General features: G+C 42.4%; 1 protein-coding gene across 21 annotated transcripts in view; it reads left to right on the top strand.

The window, feature by feature from the left end:
• The window catches only part of Mbl (muscleblind), a 147,189-nt gene that overhangs the window by 25,530 nt on the left and 97,489 nt on the right, over positions 1 to 24,170 (top strand). The window contains exon 4 of one of the 21 annotated variants that reach the window (XM_064129367.1): positions 5,970 to 23,838. The exons of the other annotated variants lie outside the window; for them this stretch is intronic. Coding sequence (XP_063985437.1) covers positions 5,970 to 6,086 — 117 coding nt within the window. The 3' untranslated portion in view covers positions 6,087 to 23,838. Of the gene's footprint in view, positions 1 to 5,969; positions 23,839 to 24,170 lie in introns of those variants that run through there. 21 annotated transcript variants of the gene reach the window in all.

The following is a 24,170-nucleotide window of genomic DNA, read 5'->3' as shown; positions in this document are numbered from 1 at the left end:
ACTGCGTCTGTCAGCTGACTGCATGCTGCATCATACCTCCACCTGCTCAATCCCCTCTGGAAACATTTTTTTTTTCCCATTCCTATTCATTTTATTTTTTTTCCCCTGTAAAAATATCCATACACTTTGAAAACATTTCTCGCAGAATTTTCACCCCTCGTGGCCGGTTGAGTAATCCAACCTACAACCTCTCTGTAAATATAACACGCTGAAACTCTCATCATTCCCCTCCTGTTTCACTTTATGCGGAGTACAGTGGACACATGCGGCATGGATAAATTGAGTTATGACACAAATCGTGAAACATGGATGAATAATAGACAGTTTCAAATACCAAATCCTATTCATGCGCACGCTGTCAAAATATAATCGTCGATGATTCGATAATGTAAATAGGGCTACAATTGCGATTCAATATTTATTCTCCCATCGGCCATTTTTTTTCTCTCTTTGCTGTTGGATATGTACAGCTGATGGAAATATTCCACTAATGATGATAATTTTCACTCCTCATTGGGCTACATTACCCATCCCTTAATAAATTGCCAACACAACGGGACTAGTTCACCGCAGCAAGTATCAGGAGAGTAGACTGTACGTGCCGCAAACATCATTTCGCGGAACGTTTAATCAGCATAGACTGGACGAGAGAAGCACGAGGAAATAAGGTATCGATCCCAGTGAATTGGACATTCGATTCGTGCCACTCCCGTCGACTCTACTTTCCTCGCCATTTTCATTTTCAATATCCATGTCTGACGGGAGCGTTTCCTCTTCCCCTGTCCCTCATGCACCACTGCTACCACTCTCGTTTAATTCGATTCATGCGCATATATCGACTATTGTGTAATCCCCAAACGACATTGAATAAAGTTCGTACGAACGAGTGGTGAAAATAAAGTTTCGAATTTTGAGAATTTTCCACGACAAATGGACAATATATAACAGCTGTAAACTTCCAGAGTCTGAGAATGAAAAGAGAACGGGAGAGAAACGGGTGACGGAAAAGTGCCCGGCCCGAATCTTGGAATGAGAAATTGACAATGGAAAAAAGAAAGAGCCAGAATCGATACAACTCAAACGATCTTTCGTCCTTGGTGAATTTGTTCTTTTGTCCCGAGGAGAATTTTTTTTTATTCTCTATGTACTTCATTCTCAGTTCCACAGAGTTTTTAATTCCAAATTTCTTTACTCCAATGGTATTGTTGTTATTTTTTTATGAGGTCAATCCGAAACATCCGGGCTATTTTTTTTCATTCATCTGGAAAAATAATTTTTCCGTAGCTTCATGAAGTACTCAGCTTTCATTTCCTTCATCATATTCTTTCCGATCATGCCAATAGAATATTTTCTCTTGTTCCATCAATGTCACCCTTCGATATTCGCATACTATGGCCACTCTTTTTGGTGGGGCGGTTAAATACGAATGGTGAATGACAATATTGTCATTCAGTGAACGGTAATATTGAACGCATGTCACTTTCTCATTAAACACATCGTTTATACGATACATTTTGTCAATGCACACGGTATAACGCAATCACCATACATGCAGAAGGGGGATTGGCTTTGTCGAAATGAATATATCGGGTGCAAGCTGGTGTGTGGTGTGGGGATATGCAGTGGAGCATGAAAATAGCGGCCGTGCCCGATCGTTCAGCCCAGAGGTGAAGCTTCCGCTCGTAACCCATTCGGCATTGTAATCACGGTCGTGACACGATGACCAAGGCATTTACGTGGAGGGATGAGGGACCAATGTCTGAGAAACCCTTTACAATGTTGTTTGTTGCTTACATGTTCCATTGACATAGAGGTGATTATTCGCACGTCGCGAGTGATGTTGGGAAACGTGCCTCGGGTTTGTGAATATCTAGTTGACAATGTCGGAAGTCTGTTTGGAGGAAATTCGCCAATGCTGGATGTCGCGTAATTACGTTAAGTAGTATGCTAAATGCTCTCAAAGGATGAGTCACCCCTTTTCGGCTTGAGCGCTTTGACTTTGGATAGGATTACATGTGATTTCGGCCTGAGGGGTGTGGATTGATTCGGAGTCAATGGAGATGTTTAACTACTCGATGAAGTTTCCGTGGACAGAGTCCTTGTGTTTCGTCTTCATCCTAATTAACATGACATATTTTCAACATAAGTTGCTGGTAATGTCTGTATCATATCTACACCTGCTCGTCTATGGGAATTAGCTTCGATGAAAAAATCACTTAAGTTGAGTAATTTAAAACTTGATTGACTATTCGTCACGCCCTCTCCTGTTTTTACGATCTCTGAATGTCAACTCATGAGTAGGGAGGGGGGGGGGGAGGATAACCGTGACCCTCCAATTTTCGCACGCAGCCTCACTGGTTAACTTATTAGTTATTACTGTTCGCCCAAGTATGACACATCCGACAATGTAAATAATTCACGGCTCAATTACGCAAATTGCAGTTGCCCCATACCACTTCTACTGTACAACAGTGCTCCCCGGGTTTTGCTTCACACTCCCTCATTTAATTCACTTTCCAATATACGGCACCAAAACGACTATTACATCTCGCTCGGTTCCATGATTTTACGTGTCACCGAGGCAACTGGATTAAACTGCATCTCTTGCGCCAAGTTAATGCTATGAGATTTTATATCGAGTGGCAAATGATTATGATTTATCATTTCTTCTTAAAAACTAGGTGGAAGGACTTTCCGAGTAAATATTTGATTGGAGGAACGCTTCGGAAGATGTGGCCAATATTTGAATTTAGGAACTACTGCTCACATTCCTGTTCCTCAATTTGAACAGTTTTTCCTTGAGGTTTGTTTACCCCCAATTTTTGCATTCAGGTTCAAATATCTGTACTTCAGAATGTCAAATCTCACTGTCGAATGAATTTCGCAACTTTCTCTACGTCCATCACAGCTTGTGAAATAATTTATTCAAATCCCGCGTGGAATAGGCGCCGGAGGTTCATTAATACTAAAAGTTTCAGGGATTTAGCGGTTTATAATCGAAACAATGTGTGATGTAATGTAAAAAATTCACCCTTCATTCTTTTTTGGTTCCACGAGTTGATCAAGCGTTTGATTGAATTTTCCTCCCTGAAAATAAATCGGTTCGTGATAATCCCACTTCATCGTGATTTTTCCATATTCACATCCCCCCATTAGGGAAACTCCCCTCTAGAATGATTGATGTAGAACGACTATTGCACTCATGAATTTCAAAAATTATTTGGTTAATGGTTGAAAATGATGATGCTAAAGGAAAACGAAGAGCCAGAGTGCGATATCACTTAGATAGGTCTATGTACACATCTTATCACTCCAAAAATGGCTATTACGTAATATGGTAATGCGACAGACGTTGATCCGTGTCAAGTCCACGAAGTGTCTGATAATTTAAACTTATGAAAGGCAAATGTGTTCCTCCTTCAAGTGTAAACACTCGATTGAACACTCGAATGTATTATAAGTGAGTGCCAAACTTTGACTGTAACCCGAGGTGTGACTTCATTTCTTGATATAGGACGGCAAACAATTCTGGAATAATTCAAAGATTTGTAGAGGAAGGAAACCAACTGAGATGATGGAATCATTTAAATGTCGGAAAAGTTGAAGAAAATTGATAAAAGTTGCTTTAGTCGAGGATTAAAAAAAAAATCACCTGATCCTTTACAGAAATTGATTAAGGATAGAATTAGATGACCATTTAGCAAAGTGAATTGACCAAAGGATTAGACTAAACCATCTACTCATTTGCTTGAATCCAATGAACGCTGAATTATTCCGAGTTTCTCAAACTTTCCACGTCGTCTCGTACCTCACAATCAATGTTTCAGAGTGTAACTACCAACAGTGGCACATGCGCTTTGGCTACTTACATTGAAATCTAACCATCGTCATGGAATATGGTAACCACTAATTCGTGCTAATCTAATTTGACCCCAGTCAATGCACCAGCCAATCCAACAGCTACAAGCTTCCCGTGAAGACCCACCAAGAGTCTGCTCCAAGTATTCACATATACAAGCATATCTTAGTTGACTATCACACCTCATATCAAGAGGCGAAAAGGTCGTACTTTGAAAAATTCATACTTTCATTTATTCCATGTGGCTATTCCAGAGCTATTGTTTCCGTTAATGCCAACAGAGTATTTTCAGGTGATTTTAGTTCTCTTGTTCTGCAGACAATTTCTCTCAATCTTCATATTGCTTTCAATTCTATGAATACACTGCTCTCCTTTCATTTGCTAAATTCATTACTTTCATTTTCCCATACCCAAGACACCTTAGTTTAATCATCATACTTCACATGAAGAGTCTAAAGGTCGTAAGTCACTGAGTAAGCTATGCTTGATGCATTCAAATGGCTTTCCGTCAAAGCTTCAGTTTTAAGAACTCCATTGGCTGGCATTATCCAGGGGTATGAGTGAGTACTCGGGTGTGAGACTGATCCCCGGTCACATCCATTTCGTCACTCCGATAAATCTCGACCGTTGTAATCCCATTCCGCGATCTCTCCCTCGTACCGTGAACTTCTACTACCGTGGAATCGCGCGTGAGCCAGCCCCCCAATGCGCTACAGAACGGGGGCAATCCATTTGGCTACGAGAGGGTGAAGGGGGAAGGGGATGCAGTGTAATTGCAAATTGTAATGGGAGAGGTCTGTAGGTGTTGTGCATGCACTTCGATGGTATACCATTAGTGCTGTATCATCCGACACCTACGGTGCCGATACATTCAACGGACACCCACATATTCTTCAAATGCTTTTGAGGGAATATATTAACAAATTATATATTTCAGGGTTAACGTGAATTATATAGATATATCAATGTTGCATGCGTTGGTCCTCGTTTATTCTTGAAATTTATCTATTCGGTCAAGTATGTTCTTATTTTTGTAAGGACGTAGAAGGGCTTATTGAGGTACAACCGTAAGATCACACTTCATCCGTAATGTTCCAAGTTATTCACCCAGCATTTTATCTCCATAAACCACTAGAGGCCAATACAAATGGGACACTACTTGATCATCGAAATTACCTGTACCATAAACTCCTATGGTGTGTAAAATATTGTGAAGTGATTCAACAGCTATGTGAAAACGTATTGCCATGTCGTTCAATCGAATAATGGGTATTTCCTGGGCGTCAAGCGAGGAAATGAACGTGAAAACAGGGAGATAGAGAGTACGGTAACCAGTGGAGAAAAAAAAAGAATAATCAATTTCATCTGATTTTATTTCTCTCGTGTTCGTCCATATGCGTGAAGATAAAACACAAAACCCTTCAGGGAGATAAACAACGGAAGGTAGGAAATATGTATTGCACGGGAGGGCAAATTCAACGCTCGGTGATTTTGTAATGGCCGCGTTAACGAAGAGTATCGCATTTCTACTGGCGTGATGAGCTGGTTTCCCGTGGGAGGATCCAATTTCGTGGCCTCTCAAGTACCAAGATTTGTTGTTAGTTGGTTTTCTTACTCATCTTTAAGTGCACAGGACCTAAGAATTGTAGTCATTCGAAAATGAGTTGGAATTATTGGATAAGGACAACTGAAATTGCGAGGGATATGGTCGATGTTTTTTGGCACTAGTTTTGCTGTTACTACGCGAATCCCCGGTGGCAGCTGATCAAACATAAATATCGTTGAGTTCTTGGACCAGTCAGGTACCGCCCCGGTTAATGTATTTGCTTTGGCTTGGTTGCTTGAACTCAACCACCGGTCGGATGTTACTGCTGCCAAGTTGTATTCATAAAGTTTTGCCCAATTTTTTCGAGATCAAAGGTGAAATCTACAGAAGCTATTCAGTAATATCCTTCCACTCGTAGGTTTGCATTCAAGTTAATAACCCTGAAAAGTATATGGATAGAGTAAGGAAAGCTTAGTCTTTAGTCATTGCCTCCCAAATTTAAATAATACCTAAGAGGTTCTCTTCACACAGTGTATTAATGACTTGTTGAATTTTCTGTTTCAGGTGAGTTGCATGCTTCAAATCAAAGTGCTATTAAACCCTTGTCACAGAACTCCATCAAATGGTGAGTTTCGAAAAAATTTATGTTCCAACGAAAGAGAATACCGATTGGTCAATTAATATATATATATAAAACAGTTCCCCGATTATTAGCAGCTCGTTGGTGTTCCCAACGCGTACACAGTATCCAATTGACTCCCGCGTTTTACGTCCCCCGAGATGTATAAAGTTTGATGTGTAGAGAAGGAAGAAAAACGTGAACGACTCGGTAGTATGGTAGATTAAGTTCTTTCGGACGGTGATCACAAACGCCGAAGGGTCCTTGGGTTTGGGTTACCAAAGGGTCTTGGCGGAGAAAAAATATATGGGGGTCGAGGTCGATTGTTCGATTTGTGCCAGATTTAACGATTTTTGACCCTTTGCCCAGAAACCATAAGCCCCGTAGCGTCCTAACTCTTTGAAAATGACTTGAGAAAGAGTTTGTATAGTACACGAGGGCTTTTGGTGGGAAACAGCACTTGGACGTGATGTGCCGGGTACGTGGGCGTTTCAAACATTTGAGGTAGTCGAGAGAGTAGGGAGAAGAAGCGAGAAATGAAAGCAGAAGTGGAAGGCAAGTAACTGAAGAGTAAAAGAAGAAACGAAGGACATGGTGAACTAGTTGGAGTTAGGGTTGAGCTAGACGTTGGATAGCAATAAGAAATTATAGCGGTACTATCGACAAACGGCGACTACGTGGCTGCACTACCCGAATGAGAATTCTTCTTCAGCCTCTGGGCCTGCCACCTCAAATCCCCAGCTCGTACATTCCATACTCGTCAATCTGTAATGCTCTAGATGTTTTCCGAGAGAATCGAAAGATTTCCCAACATATATACGTAGATTCTCTTGTCTATGTGCAGATGCTCTGTCTTGATAACAACTGCTGGAAATAACAATTGGGTGTGCTCTCAAAGGCCATTATTTCCACATCACCGAGGTAATATTGGTCGTTGTAGCGAGGAACTGAGCACGTAATTTTATTGTCAAAGTCTATTGCAACTCATTCGTATTAGTTTTTTTTATTTCTCTGTGACAGAGTACACAGAAACACCTAAATTGAAAAGAAAAAAAAAAAGAGACGACTGATAGTGATTTTTTGTCCCTTCACATCCGCGGGAGATTTCTAAGATCCAGTGGACGTTCAATCTGTTCTCGTCCAAATGCGATTAAATTCACGAGTTCACCTCAAATTCCTTTTTCTCGTCAATTTTCGCTGTATTGCACGCGCCAAGTGCTACTCATCTCCGGGCCCGTATGTGTGCCGTCAGTTGATTGGAATAGATTTTTCCAGCCACGTAGTCAAGTCGGTACCATCTCCTTTATCCCCCTCAATCCATTTCTTCATCCTTCTACTGAAAACGTTGGGGTGGGGTTACGATTGGAAAGTTTCTCGTTCAACGGAGACTGCCCCGAACAATTTGTCGTGGGAAACTTCAATTTGCCGGTGAAACTGGTGTCGTGGTTTAGAGATGAAGAGGAGAGGGTTGAACCTGAAAAATAAAATGAAAACCCAAAAGCTCGACTAGTTGGTGAGCAAGACTGAGATGAGACATTAGGAAAATTCAGTGAAAAGGGAGGGGGTCTCATGGTAAAACGCTTGGTAGTTGAACGTCATTGTCCACGTTTCTTGGCTCTCAGCAATTCCCTCACGTACGCGTCATAAGTCCTCGGTGCCTTCAAGTAAGAAGTAACACCCCGCGAGTACTCGAGGTACACTCAAGCGCTTGAGTATCCAAAGAGCTCTGGCCGCGAAACGCTCGGAGGAGTATGAAAAGGTTGACGGAGAAAACCCTGGTGTCTTCCGTCTCTCTCTTTCTCTCTCACTTCTTTAGTTGGCTGAAAAAGGTTGGGGATGCTTCATGCACCCAACGAGTTAACTCAACGAGGTGGCAGGGAGTCCTTGACGACCAAGAGATTGCCAGCACTGCCTCAGGGGGTTGTCACTGTATGTATCTAGATATGGGTGGAGGTGTGCGATAGTGTGGGTGGGAAAGGAGGAGGGGGAGGGGAGGCGGTCAGGCGTGGCCAGCATACCAAATCCGCGGGGTATTCCGGTCATGTAGCCTCTCGAGTCCGTCGCACACTGCCAGGTCTCACTCGACCCAACCCAGGGCGGTGGTGGTGGTGGTGTACGAACTGGGGGTATTAATTGGCTTACGAGGCGACACTCATTAGCACTTTGAGTAAGAGGGAATCGCGTTCCCACACCGCTTCCAACCTCCACCCCATCTTCAACTCCCTCGGTGAAACTGGGTTTATACAGTAGCGTAGCAGCATGCCTGGTGGATCGTCATCGCTTGCCGATAGACCCTCAAGGCGATGTCGTCTGCGGCTGCTGTTCCCCTCCCCCGGACGAGTTTGCTGAGACACCACGCAAACCCGTCGGAAAAGTAATGCGATCCCTGAGCAGAATTAAAACGAGACGGTAGACTTGCATCCACGTATCCTGGTGAATCGATCTTCTATATACCGGGGGATAACTGAGGCAGTCAAGCAAGATGAAGCGGATTATATCCGAGGCGATCCATCCTCGATATTTCTGGATTAAGATTCGATCGATTGAGCGCAACGTGTCAGCAGATGGAACTCTGTCAAGTTAACCATTCAAACAGGTATTCGAGCTAATCCTTCTGTTCCTCTTGGATATAAAGCCTGCTTTCGAGCTTGTAATGTGTGTGGCTATATATACGAAAATCGCAAGACATTTTGAAGAAGAATGAATGGCCAGTAGACCAGGGACCATCATCCTGTAAACTGCCCCGAAGGCCACCATAAAGCCGATCCATCATATCAGGGACAAGATTGAGAGTATTCAACGCCGTCCAGTAGATCGCTCACTCCTTCTGATAAAATGTCTTCCCCCACGGGTGAATCACCAGTCTATATTGACCAACCCCATGGCTATCTCAGAGATGGCTAAATTGTTCATTTATCCCGAGACATTTATCGGCCTCTGACAAATATATTCGCCGTCGTGTCGTTCAAATCAATTTCCTGAAGCTAGTTTTCGAATACCTCGGGCGTTTTCATCAGACTATGTGAAGGATTCAGCGAATACCAACTGAGAAACACGCGAAGTTGAATAAGTTTCTTTTTCTCCCTTATTCATGATTATTTGGGGAAAATTTGATTGGACAGTTCAATCCTTCCGAACTTTTTTTTTTTTTCAACATTTCCATAGACAGTACAACCATACGATATGTACTGGCATTAGCTCTTGAGTTTACCTCGAATTCAGCAAACATTCGCTTCTATTCGTCCAACCTGCCGCAAACAATGTTGCTCGATAAGGCATTGTTCCTCAGTGGATCCGTACTCTCGTTTACTTCAACCCTCCCCAGCCATATAACAGCACCAACACACATGCCACTGCGTGCATTCCCTCCACCGTCTAAAATCCTGTGGCTCATATCGTACCCCGTGAGCACACAAGAATAGTCATTAGGTGGACCATAACCGCTCGCTCCCAGCTTGTCCCTTTCCTTTGACAATGTACAACAACGTCATTATCTTCAGCTATCCTGCTCGTCCAGATGAGTTCTCCTTGGCGTATCATTTTAACCTATTCGTCCAAATTATGGTCAGAGTAGTCTGCTCCAACAGCTAATTGTGGCTTCTGTACTCATATTTTATGATCAACATATGGATCCTGCTGTGGCATATCTTGTTAGATGAAGATATAATAATGGAAAATCTTTTAGTTGTTCTCCTCTCATTCAACATCATGATGATAATCATCCATTTCCACTAGTCGTTTCATCTCAAAGACAAATACCAACGCAATCAAATTCTAGGGCAAATTGCAATCAAATCGCAGTGGAAGCAGTTTCTCGAAGGGTGTGACAACTGGACCATGTGATTTACCAGTTGCACGATATCTCCTCTCGTTCTCTTAACAAGCCATTACCCAACTACCCCTGGCTGATTGCAAGCATCACTGTTGACTTGAATAATTTACCATCACCCGTTGGAGTTTTGCACAGCTGACTTGGATATTAGTACACCTCGTTCTTACTTATTCGTTGAATGAACTAAATGTTTCAACAAATGAGACAAACTGAGCTGCGTCTGACGCTCGTCGACAATTTCTACTTTCTCCAATAATCTGCGAATATCCCCGAGTCGTGGGGGAGAGGTCTACCCTCTTCACTTACAAATTCAAAGTCCCTGGAAGCCATTCACCGGGATTCTGCTTGCGACGGGCAATGCTCTAGCTGACAGTACCAGGAGGATATGTCTTTGCCATCGAGAAAATCGAGCATCCTTGCATTTCCAATAGTACACCGTTAACATTTCTCCACTTTAAATGGGTTGACTGCATATTCTTCCTTCTTCTTCTGTGCATTGCCTTTTTTCCCCTCCCCCATCAAGGCTATGAATACAAGCGAAATTAAAGACAAGTGGACTCAGTGGAGTTCAATGTGGGTTAAATATTCAAGATATTTGCACAACTGGATAACCCAAGAGTCACTAACGCTTCATCGGTCTAATTGCGGTAATACTCGCAGGCCATGAGGCCACTTCACCACCACTGGCCTGTCCTGGAATAACTTCTGAAACTGTGAAAAGCATAATCATGCGGTGAATAGACGCGGAGCGCAGGGGGATAGATGTCGAGAGGGGTGAAAAAATGGGTGGATACCGTAGGGGAGGAGTATGAGTGGGAGCACTTGAATATGAGAGCGGTTATGTTAGCCCCATGAGGCTCGACACATGTCGCAAAACGAGTGTTGGAGGCCATCAACCATCCACCAACGACGTTTTCTTTTCAGTTGGCACAACGTGTTTGCTGTTTCACCTCTACACGAGTGGTATTTCACACTCTTTTGCTCACCCATTTCTTTTTCTCCAGTGTTTGTTCTGTTTTTCTTTTCTTTTTTTTTTTTTTTGTTTCTCTCTTCTCTTTCATGACCTGTACATCACTTGGCTAAAAGACACAGCGTCGTATTCAGTTTGGCTTTTCACGGTGGAGACGACTGCGGAAAAGGGCCATTCCATTCAATTTCACATATGCTTCGAAACGACTTGGAGGCGTCTGTAAGGAAGCCAACGAGCACATATGTATCAACTAAATCGGGTATCATGTCGTTACCGGAGTTATCCTCTTCTTCATTTAAGTGACAAAAATCTCCCTATGATATTCAGAAGGTTATGGAGTCAGTGATTCAGCTATCAACACGTACCTCACAATCACTCCATTTCCTCTCACGCAGTTAAGCGTCCTTCTATCGGATTGACTTTGCTTTCTATATTCTTCTTTTCTCTCCGTCGAGAATAGCATCGCGTGTGCGTGGTGTGAGGCCAATGCGTGTTTCACGCGAAAATAACCATTTTAGTAGAAAGCCACTTGGCGTTATTCTCGCCTTGCTTATCGGAAAATCCGATCGGGGTGAAAACGAACCATGAGGTTTTTTTGCCCATCACCACTAGTTGTATATATATGTACAACGAGAGTTTGGCCCTCTCTCTGTGTCCGTTGTTGTCGCTCAATGGAGGACAATTTTGAAGCCGAGGCTATATCTCTTTCTTTTTCCCTCCTCTTTCGTCTACTTGCCTTTGGTTATACTCGCACCAAGTGAGACCAATCTCTCCAACGATTTTCACCTTTATCGTGGCACACCACTTTCCACGATCTTTCTCTTTTTTTCACTCTCTTGGCAACCCCGCACTTTACTTTTCACTCAAACAACTTTTTCCTTTCTTTTCGTTTTTATTATATCACGGCTAACACCTTGCCTCTGTCCCGACACCCATCAAAGCTGTTTGAACACGCTGTATCGCTATTCGGTTTCCATTTCCACGGACGCAACGCCAAAAAGCATTGAAGCAGAATTTAATTGGGGTTTATGCCCTCAGGGATGTTAACCTCCATTAGCATGTGGAGGAAGTGATTCATAGGGAAAGTACGAATATTTAGGGCGAGAGGGTGGTACATTAGGATTGCAGTCAATCATTGTATTAAGAAGTTTGAATGTTAATGGTAAAAGTAAAATTTTTGAAACTAGAAATTATTGGGTCCTGGCTTTGACGATATTCAGTTAGTCACGTCAAGCATTCTTCATTGGAAACTGCAAAAAATGCATTCAAAGAATTCATTAAATATTTGCTAATAAAGCTTTCTTCAAAATTGGATGATCCATTCAACGGTAAGATTAAAAAACGCGAAAAAAAAACTTAAATATTTAGGAGGCGATAAAAATGCCTTAATTTTGCCCACTAGTTTTTCTCGTGTTGTTGAAATTATTCCCACTGCAATCTTCGGAGTGATAATGATAAGAGACTAGTGCTGCGAACCCCTCTTTCAGACGCATTTTCTTGAATGGCACCCGGCAGTGTGTTTAGCCTATCGCGACAACACCAACCCTGCGGAAGCGAATCACCAGTATCGCCGTTTCCTCGGTACAGAGTTAAGCCTATCTGAGTTTTAGCTTTGTGTTGGCTAAAAGCATCGTTGACTCAAACGCATTGGGCGACGAATCGGCTGAGGGTGAGGGCCCTTCCATGTTTATGTTACCGTAGCCTCACTCGCTTTCGCCAGTCCGGTAATCGCTTGCATTATTCACGCTCTTCAAGGGTGTAAGTCAGACCAAATGCGAAACTCTTTAACAATGCTTGACTTTATCGCGCCAGCAGTTTTAGTTTCCATCCTCTGGTGGGGGATCACTCGACCAGAAAATGTAGATTAGGGGGTGGGATTGGCACTGAGCTTGGTGCCAGTGGTGAGCAATGGTAAAGGCGTTGGAAATGTTTCGTTAGTCTAAGCGAAAGAGGCTACTCCGTGATGAGATCAATATGAAAGCAAACTATTTCAATTCTTCAGAATTGTCCATGAGAAATTAAATCATTTATTTTCGTAATTTTTTGGAAATTGAAAATTTGTCGTCCTCGTCCTCGTGCCGGCTATCGATGAAAGATCAAGTTGATTTGCGTGATAAAGTCCTATACTAGTGTTTCAATTACCCGAGAAATTGGTGAATATTGTAGGTGAGAGGGTGGATAGTCTCAATGGGCTCCAAGGAAGGGTTGTATGATGCAACTTGAGGAGGTTTTCAGGGCGAATCGATTAATCGAAGTGGTAAAATGTGGGCACAGGGGCCTCTTAACGAGGCAACGGATTACCGCGCCTCGTTACTAACCTTGTTTACTTCGACGCGCCGGCAATAAATCAACTTCCTTCCGTATACGAGGTATATAAACGATCATCCCAACGATAACTCGCGTGGTGTACCTCACGTCTTCGTAAAAGGATTGGTAATATTTTATACTTTTCACCGTCATCAATTCATCCTCCCTATTTTAGAATACTCCCTGATTTTTTCGTTTCAACATTCTGAAGTTCAAACTCTTTCACTCGAGCTGTGGGTGGAAATGGCGAGGGGGAGGGAATACAAAGTATATTTAATGAAGATCATCGATAAGAGTTTGGAGTCACGTATAGGGAGACAGCTTATCCCTTCACCATCGTAACAGCACGTGTTCAAACGGAATTAATTGTCACACAAAACCCTTCAACCCTCGACTGTCTCGAAGACATTTTATTGTCTGGATTAAAATCTAGAATGATGAATGACTTTATTATTGAATTTATGATATCAGAGGGCTAATCTATGTGACAAGTCGGAAGAAAAATCACCCACAATATGGTAGAACATTTGTTAAGGGACTGAAACGAATTTCTTGTCTGAAAAATTAGGCCCAGTGTCCCAAATCCCCCCAACAAAGTAAAGAAGGACCAAATAATATTTTATAAAAAGTTAATGAATGCGCTATTCGCAACCGGTCTGGTCCTTCAATAAACCAAGACATTTCCGTTGGTCTATCAACTCCCACTGATTCTCCGGAATTAACATGAATCGAGGGGTTTTTCGTTCATTTGAAAATCAATAGCTACACTGTTTCATAGTTCATCCTCGTGGATCGCTTGAATTGTATTGCCCCCCTCCACTGTCTCCTTTCCATTCAGTGGCTCCCTGAGAACCGATTGATTCGATTTGTGGGTGGTGTACCGGAAGTTATACGATTAAATCGCGTTTCCAGGACTTGGTTCGTGCGCGTTCTTGGCCAGCTGAAGCGTCCTCTCCAATTTTCGCGATCCAGTCTACCCATAGGCATTCTTCCCCGAGACCTTTCTACTATTGGCCACCTTTTCTATCATTGCACGAGCTGAATACAAATGTACGCGAGTTTATTGAGTCTTCCTTTTTTAGAATTGACCTCTTTTTCAAGGGTCTATTTCTATTGTAAATATCACAGCATTCAAATTGATATCGATGACAATCCCAGTAGATGAATTTTTTTTTTCAACCCGATCGAAAAACTATGCCACCTACTCTTCGAAATAGTGAACGTATGAACCTCAAAGAAGAAGGGAAGTCGTAACGGAGACTTGATTTTCGTTATTCGCCGTTTTTATGACCGAGTAACGGTCCCACTCCCATTGGCTTTTGGATTTTTCTCTCTCGCTCTCCTTCGAAACCCATTTCGATCGTCCCTACTTTTTTTTCTCTTGTTCGGTGATGAGGAGCGGAGGGCAAGGATGAGATGGAGGATGTGAGGTTAGTTCTTGGAATCACAGGAGTCTGAGCATCAGACGACGCCCGAGGAATCTACGACCTCAGAGGGAGGGAGGGCCCGCAATGCCAGAGCACCGACGATTGATTTACGTTGCTCGTTACGCGGTCCACCGCTCCGAAGAGAGAAAAATAAATTGATAGAGGACCCTCAGTCAAAAGGAAGAGGCAAAAAAAAAAGAATGAAAGAAGAATAAGCGATGGGAGAAGCCAAGGAGCAGTGAAAGTTTGGGTAAGAGGTATAATACTGCCTGAGATATCATCTCAAATAGGATTATTAGACCTGATGAGAAATGCAAATTGCCCAGGACCTCTTTTTTTCCTCCTCTCCGTCACCCTCAAATTTTCTTTGTCCGTGGGAAATTATATGAGAGACTCAGCATTTTATGTTGCATTTTATAATGAAATTTAATCGCACCATTGGCAATGTTCATCCCGATAAAGTCATTACGAAAAAATTTTCTCTTTCGGGGGATTATCGGAGGAATGAAGAATATTGAGAGACGGAAGGGGAGAGAATATTTGCCACGCGATCCCATCGAAAATTGCCGGGTACCGAGGCCCGCTGCGTTAGTCGCTATTACTACCATTTCTCTCTGTCATACTGCCTCCGCCTTTCGACTTCTCCTTCTCCAACTCCCCCTCCTTCTTTCATCAGTGCTCCATTTCTTTCTCCTGTTTTTTTTTCTTCTCTCAACATGCCTTCCCCCTGCGTTATGTGACGCAACGCCTTTCTCACGTGAGTCGCCTTCTCTCGCCCCTTTTCTTTTCATTTTTTTTGATTTTTTTTTTCATTTTTATTATTCTCAAAAGCTCACGACCTCGCCCTTGAGTCTCCCAGCAAGTGGGCCGTCGTGTTTCCTCTACCCGGGTTTCTTGTCCACCAATAGGAAACACTCATGCATTACAACTAAGGCGTGTTCCCCCCGGGGTTGTGTATACAACTTCCGCTTTTTACGAACGAATGATTCATCCCCTCCCCTGGGCCAATTTCCACTCAATTCGGTTGGAATATTCTCCCTCTGTGAATGGCACTTTGAATGTTCTTCCGTTCGTGCGTTTCCCCCCACCCAACGATGAATTTTTTTCCCCTCTCTCTCTCTCCAATGTCGTAATCTCAATGAGATGCTTCCAAGCTGGTGATAGTGTCATCCAGGACCTTCCGGGTTGGTCCCTGATTTACGTTCTAATATAGAAATTTCATAAAAGAGCCCGACATCTCTGATGACATTTTGCTGTCTCTGTTGCACCCACGGTTTATTGTCGTCTTGGGGATGTCCTTTGGTCCTTCCGGGACGGAAAGACAAGGCCAGATGCCTCGGTGCCGGTTTATCCAGCCTAACCGTGGCCCTCTAATGCGGTGAGATAGCCAAATGTCCTCAGGATGAATTCAGCCTTTTGCGGAGAGTTGAAAAATGCCAGTTTATCGGGATATCAGGATCTGCTCAGTGTATCCTTGTTACTTTGGTCGATGGTGTCGCTTTGCATTGGATAATGTTGGCTTGGTGAACCACTATAACCATTCAAGTGTAGCCATGAAGGAGAAGAGGAATCGTCGATTTATATCGCTGGTTGAATAGCCCTTGTGCACATGCGGCTCCATGGGAAATGAGTCAGGGAGCTTTCGGAATGATTCAATTATTTGTAAAGTTTCCGTAATCCAGAGGAGACAGGTTTGAGATAATGTAATGATTCGTTTTGTTTGAAAGGAAGGGAAAAAATCATCATTCGTCTTGCCATTTTTGTCCCGATATCCGCCAAAAAAGCCCTAGAAATATATTTTACTCTAGGAGTAGTTGATTTGTTTAGCAATTTATCTCCAACTCTTTTCTCTGTGTACATCGTACATAAAATAAAGAAGATAAGTAGAAAAGAAACGGAGGTGTGGGTTGAATGATAGTTGAAAAAATTTACACACTCTTGTATCATCTCTGTACATACACTCGCTGTAAGTTTCATACACGCACGATGGAGGATGTAGAGAGACACAGTGGAGGTGCAGTATCCACATCTCGATACAATATAAAATATCCTCAATCTGTATTCAGGGCACGAATTTCGCCCAGGCGGCATCGCCTAACCGATAGAATACAAAATTTTCCGTATTCAGATGCTCGCAACGACAGAAATTGACTTTATTGAGGTTTATTGATCCACAATATTGTGTGTTTCTATCCCCACCATCGTTCGAGTGTTGGCGGGCTTTAAATTTTTTTTACCCTTTTTCACGGCAACCGTATATCGAGGGAGAAGCCTGACAAAAAAAATATCAAAGACCTTTGAAGGAATATCGACGAGTGAATGTGGTAAAGGGAACAAAAAAATTTTAATCAATCTCCAAAATATAATTACAAAATTCCACTAGGTAAAAATGGATATTGATGGGCATTAATTAATTTAATCCTCAATCCTTGATCCGTTATCGGCTGGACGTTTTCTCGAATTTCGCTGATATGGGACATTTTTGTCTAGTGTTTTCCATTAAGAGATCTTGAAAACCATAGTTTTTGCAGCTTTCAAGAGTGAATTGCGATGATTTGCAATGTTAAAGCCTTGGAGTGAGATCACCCGTTATAAACGTTCGTGGCCAGTAAAACTGGGCACAAAGAAAACTGTCGAGCTCAGGACATCGGGGAAGGGATTCGAAGGAGTACCAGCGAAGCACAGGATCCTACTCGTCGAGACTGGTTTCAGTTCTCACAGACTCACTTTCTCCCCCTCGTTCTTATCCTCTCAACTCTCCTCATCCACCAGCGATTCTCCTCCCACAGCTCTCTCCCATACTCCTTTTTTTTTTTTTATCATTTTATCCTTCTCTTTTTCATCCTCCTTGTAGTACAATCTCGTGGCCCCGTCTCCCTGACCGATGCACAATTTTTTTTTTTTTATAAGAACCCATACAATAAACTCAGACGGATAAGAAGATTCGAGGCAAGTGGTGGACTGAGGTTTTTGGGTAAGAGAGACAGGAGTGACAGTAAGAGAACAAGGAAGAGACACCAGAAAACGTACAACGAACTCAGCGGTATCTCACAGCGAACCCGTTTCAAAGTCGCTGAAAAAATCACGTGGATGGAGACTGTTTTGCTGGGATAAGGATTTACTGGTAACGGTGAGGAATTACTGTTGATCTTCGATAGTTCTTTGGTGAAAAAGCTTGAAAAGAGAAATGGAGATAAGGAATCCTAACGAAGACTCTCTTCGTCCTTGGAAAAAAGTTGAGAAAAACCGGAATGCGCGCAGTGGAAAATATATCGTCAATGGGAAATGTATTTTCGGTAAAGATTCAGCTCATGGAAGAGGTGCGAGAGGAAGAAAAATGGCTGGAAAATCAGAAAAAGGGTAATCCGCCGTAGGGTAGTTTTCTCTATGATCGGAGAATAGTTCCAACTTGTGTGCAACAGTGACTGTTTCTTCAACTATTATAGACGAAAAATTTAAGCTGGTGAAGCAAGGCCCTCCTTACATAAGCTCCCAATGACGTCCGGTATTTTTTTTCTCCCCCTTTTCTGATTCTTTCTGGGGTTCTTCTTGCTGAAGAAAATTCAGGAATGGAGGATGTGAGGGGGAACCACTGTCGAAGAATATTCGGGCATGGCCGTTAAAGCAAATGGCCGGTGAACGTCGGGGCTCGTATAACGCCCTTTTCTTTTCCCCCCACTGAGACGACGAAGCATTTCGCACGATGAATATCGCTGTTCTGTCTCTTTCTCCCCCTTCGAAAAGGCAACTCGTTAGTATCCACCGCTCCTTTCTCCCTTTTACTGCCTCCTTCGCTAATTCTAACGAAAATTCTTTTAGGAAATCTGCGAAATGTATTTTCACAACTTGTTACTAACTCGCTTTACGTTTTGATGCGTCATTTCTTTGGTACATTATGTTTATTCAGTTGATGATTCAAAGTTCACGGTAACTTAATTGTAGCAATGAGTTTGGTTTATTCAGTCAGCAAAGAAAATATTCTATTAAACTTCAACTTTCATGTTCACTAAGAGTCATGTGAGTTTGGGCATTCGAAAATCTTTTAAAAGGGATCTTTCATCAATAACCTCTGAGGATTTTATTGTCTTGGCATATATTTTAAATCCATCTCCATCATTTCCGCGTCATTCGGATCTTGGACTATTGTCCGAACCAACTCGCGAAAATTTCCACTCCCAAGTACGGTCACATAATAGAGAAAGTATGTGACAAGTCGGGGGCAAAATGCCACAGTCAGCTCTCGTGATCACCCCTGCATCAGTTATTACCACGGTACAGTCACTACAAACGTTTGCGAGGTACAGTACCGAGACAGCTAATTATTTAGCTACGGTTGAACGCCGTATACCATCGATCACCACTGCCTCCTTTCCCTCTCGGAGCAGTAGTCACTCACGAATTCCCTCGCCCTCAAAAAGCTCCGAGACAGCTTGCATTAAAATTGATCCTTCGTCACCATAACCTTATGAAAATCTCTCTTCCCTTGCCCATCAAAAGCTCTGACGTTATAATTTCATTTCCAAGAAGCATTCTGATATAACGGTTTAATTTAGGACGAATTATGCGGGCAAAATTGTGCCGTTTATCACTGGCATTTATTGCATAACACGTGGAGGAAGAGCCCGCGGGATTTTAGCTGGCAGTAATACTTGTGATGGTTCTAGGGGGTTGGTGTATGGCTATATAACTCCAGCCACCAGTGCTCAGGTGGATTGTGTACGAAGCGTAACCGAAGGCTCGTGCCCCGTGAAATTAAAATCAACCACCTACAACTTTACTATCTCTCGGTTATCCACCACCTTCCAGATACCCACGCCTTCCTTCTTTTGTAGTCTACCTGTTTTCCAAATCGCTGTGAGAGCACTTCTCCCCGTAGAAGTCTTCAATGGCAATGGAATTTAATGGTGAAAAAAAAAAGGCTTTCTTTTCATTTGAATTCTGTGAAATTCTTATTTCATGTCGTTAGAGGGAGCATTTACAATGTAAATGTGTTGACGTAAATATTGACGATTGGAAAGGAAAGAATTGGGGTGATGATGAGCAAAATTCAGCATCTGAGAATCATTAGACATGATGACATAAAAGTCAGAGTCGGTGTCTAGAGTGTGCTACAATCGTTGTACGTAATTTATATCTTTGGCTTTTATATCTTGCGTTTTACGCGTGATATTCAGTTTAACGTTCTACGTACGTGACGGTTCAACTCGAGCGGGGATTATGGTGCTGGGGTATTATGGTCGTCGATGATAGTCTCCAAAGGCACACAGACGAATCTCTCGGTACTTACATACCAGATTATGACGGTTGGATAAATACAGCGCGCTGGTTACTCTGTTTGGATAGACGAATCTATTCACTGCTGATGTCTGTCATTTGATCTTCAGTGGACAACTCGGATAGTAATTCCAAAATTATCGCTTTTTTAAATCCAATGTCTTAACTTGAAATGTTGCGTTCGAATTTAGTTCGTCTTACCAACTTCACGTCATCTCCATCATCAATTGTGACTCATTCGTTATGTTGATATCTCTTGGAATTAAATTTTCGTTCATTGTTTGCACTTCGTTAGAGCACTTGACAGGATGCTTTTACATTTTATGATTTAGCAGCTGTACTCCCGTGCATTAACGCGTATACGTGAAGTAACCATTGTTGAGGAAGTAAATGCGAATGTCTTGTGAAACGGATCGCGAGAATTCATTAATCACCGCTGTAAAATTCCCCTCAGAGTTATTCATTGCTTGTCACAAGTGGCTATTCAATAACTTTTACAATTGTCTTTGTCAATATGTTCTGTACTCCCGAGAATATCTTCAAAAACTGTCGTAGCGTGACGATGCAATCTTCAATATCATTATTTATAATGATGACAAACTTGAGGACTTGGAAGACTTCACAAATTTCAAGACAAACTGCCGAATCCATCTGCAGTGCTGTGTCCTCTGAATCTTGATGACTTGAATGCAAGGACAGTCGTTATAGACCAACGGTTAGGGGATCTTGGATACGCTAACGACTTTCTGATGAGCCAAACTCCTTCGTAATATACTAGCTCGTATCGCCCCCGATGTCTAGTGACCCCTGACGTATCTAGCCAAGTTTCATTACGAATATGTCCACATTCATCTAAATTAATCGATGACAACTGTCCATGAATCATCATTGCTATTGATTAATGTCAAAAATATTCGATAATTGAGATGCATCAGGTTGAATGTCCCTGATTTAATGAAATTTCATCTCTCACATTGAAATGGTTAAACCGTGGACAATCAATGAATAAATGACGTCGTTGATCCGTTTGCCGAAGCTGTATGCATTCAAATCCACCCTTTTGGATCACCATTTAGCGAAGATTTTGAAAGGAAGTGACAGAAAGAGCCATGATAATGATGCCGGGGAAAAAAAGCCCACAGAACAAGAACTGAATGAAGGGGGTGGAGGGAGGGGAAGAGTAGTTGAACGTGTGCGTATGTTGTTCAGTTGAGTCCCTTGAATTATGAAACAACGTGCTTAATGACGCGCCGGATTCAGCCTGCCGTGAATTTTTCACGGCAAGTTGAAAAAGAAGAGGGATAAAAGAAGAAGAGCCAAGAGTTTTTAAACCCTTTCCCTCTGGATCTCATAATTGTGGTACATCGTACCCTTCCCTTCAAACCCATCATGTATCACTTTATTTTTCTCCCTTTTCACACTCATCCCCTTCTACATCAGACAATTTTTGTTCAGTCGCGATGAAAAACTGGCGTTTATAGCTAGACTTGTTACAAACTGACACATTCAGGGGGATCAATTTTTTTTTATGTGAGAAAATTGCATTCTTTCGGTCATTGTCTGATTTTTCCGAAATATTACATTTTTTTCGGATTCATTTTCAGTTATTCCCCCCATTATTATGTGGTCTTCAGCAACTTGTGTTTTATTAGTCATAGAAAATGCGAAGTCAACTATGAAATTTCAACTCTCATAGAATGTGGAATGTTGATGGCACAGTAGGCAAGTGGGGCAATAAAACTTTTCTCCTCATTTAGATATTGCTATCCATCAGTCGAATTGACATTTTGCTTTTTTTTTACCTCGTTTATGTTTTGCATTGTTGAATGAAGCCTTTCCAAACTCTCTTCCTCCCTCAGTCATGGCCTGTTGATGTACCTCAACGTGTAGAATCCACGCTCGAGTGGCTCCGAGAGAGAAAACAAGTTCGTGGACTCTCTTCCTCGAGCCCTAGTCCTTGGCTTCTGAAATTAGAAAACTTTTTATGTACGCCAATTTTTAACCAGCCGGCGCTCTTCAGCGGTAATTACTTTTTAAGCTTCTCTCCCGCACACCGAAACACACTTGCCTCATGCTATCAGCCCAGTAGGACACTCTCTCATTCTTTCTCACTCTCATCCCTTTCTCCGATACGGAGCTTGGCCTGTCTCACTGATGGCTCTCTCCTGCATATTATATTTCAAGTGATTTGCAAAACCTGTGGGTTTGGCCTGCTGGGTAAAAGAGACAGAGACAATCCGGTCAGGTACAATTTAAAATTTGTATCCCCCCAAAGTCATCCCACGCGATAATGGACCGTCCCAGCTCTCACACGACTCTTTAACTCTCCCCGGTTTCCCCTTCATTTCTTCTCCTTTCTCGTCCCTTTCTCGTTAATTTGCAATCTCACCCGTTAGATCGTGTCTTCGGGAGCTGCCTGATTACGTACCTCACTCAATTTTTTTTTCTTTCACCCCAACCCCTCTCCCTCAACGATACGTTGGCAATTTTTTTTTAACCCTCTTCTACCGACCATTCGTTTTTGCAGATCTGGTCTAAAGAGAAAACTTTTCGGTCGGCAAATCTGAACAGTTTCGGTAATGGGAAGTACTCCTCGGTAATTCTTGCCATTCATTTAAACTAAGTTTAAATGCTTCTCCATTGCTTTTTGGTTTTTCCTTTCGTTTGGCATTCTGTGTGAAATCTACACTGATGTCGGGGCTTTTTCATGTGCGCGGTGACGCAATGAAAATTACTGATGTGGGTAGTAGACCCTGACGACACTCCAGTGTTATTTTTTTCTTTTTTTTCCTCTCGTTGTATGACGCCCGCTCGACCAGCCAGTGGCTCCACCTACCCATTAGAAGACCGGAAGAGGCCGGCCAGTCAAGCGTCGTCAGTGTCGACGGGGTTAGTGGGACATTTCATACTAGTACAATCTCTTAATTGAGACATTCGACGTAGAAAAGCCTTTTGACGATGATTTCATTCCCCGATACCTAATTAATTTGTCTCCTTGTTAGGTGACTCAGTTCTATTCGTTTATTGACACATTATACTGGCGTGTTAAATGAAAAATTGAAATATATTTCGAAATCGTTGAGTTTTAACTCGGCTAAATGTAAAGACGTTTGCATGAGAATTAGTTATAATTAAACGGCAAAGTCTACACCAACAAACCAAGCCCACCACTAGGGTATTATACAATATAGCTAAGGGGGGGGGGGGGGTTAGCTTGGACGGATGATAAGCAGATAATTCCACGCGAGCCCTCAGCTATAAATAAAAACTCATTTACCTCTCTGTTCCGCTTCTTCCGCGAGAGCATCTGGCGTGGAGAGCAAAACGGTTACCAGCTTGGGTTATACCACGACTGACGTTCTGGGTATCCCACAAACCCCTGTCCCCCTCTCCCTCAGTTCCTATTCTTCGTCCCTCCACCCACACTGCCACTTCACTTCCTTCTCTGTTTGTTTTCTCTCTTTTTTTCTTTTTTTATTATTTGCCGAGCGCATTTCGCCCAAAAGACTGCTGCTCATGAGGCCGGAACCCTCGCGAGATGGAATTGCAGTACAAATTATAAGCCGAGGACCGGTCTGCTCCACGTAACGAGACGTTATATTCACCCGTAATCGCTGTGTGCACTCGCCCCTCACCGAAAACCACCAGACTACTTTTTCTGGATAACGAACATATTTTTCTACCCACAAAAAAATGCCGGCATCTCCTGGAGAGGATAAAAAAAAATATGGAGAGGTTGGAATAGAGAAGATACTCGGAGTCGGCTGATGGTAGAATGCACGATCGTAGCATGAGACAAGTTTATAGCTTCTTAATTATGATGGGAGGGAGGATACAGAGAAATTAATGACTAGAATGAAGTTTAGCTTAAAAGTTTAGAACATTTCAGGATGAATAATTTTGGAATAACGTTCAAACGATCCTATTTGGAATTAATAGTGCAGCTAAATTTAGTCTTGACTTGGGGAGTTATCTCCAATTAGCTTTGTTAAAAACAAGTTATGATTGTGTGTATATATATACAGGGTGTCCCAGAATTGCACGTCCAAACTTTAAACTTAAGTTGGGGGTGAAATTCTGGATCGAAAAGTCCTGAGCGACTTTTTGATCAGATGCACCTTCTTCAAGTTATTATGGGTTGAAGTTGGACGAATCAGGGGCCTGGAATACCCAGTCGCACGTCGGTGAGAAAAACATGTGAGTGTAGTGGTGTCCCCACCATACCGTACTACTCCCTTGCGACGGCAGAAAGAGATGACTGGAGGCGGAGGGTAAGAGGTAGTATTTCGATTACGATTCGTTTTCTTTAATTTATCTTGTTTATGTATTTTTCCAA

Source organism: Diachasmimorpha longicaudata, chromosome 10 (genome assembly GCF_034640455.1).
Source record: "Diachasmimorpha longicaudata isolate KC_UGA_2023 chromosome 10, iyDiaLong2, whole genome shotgun sequence".
Taxonomy (NCBI): Eukaryota; Metazoa; Arthropoda; class Insecta; order Hymenoptera; family Braconidae; genus Diachasmimorpha; species Diachasmimorpha longicaudata.
This window is presented reverse-complemented; position numbering and strand designations above follow the sequence as displayed.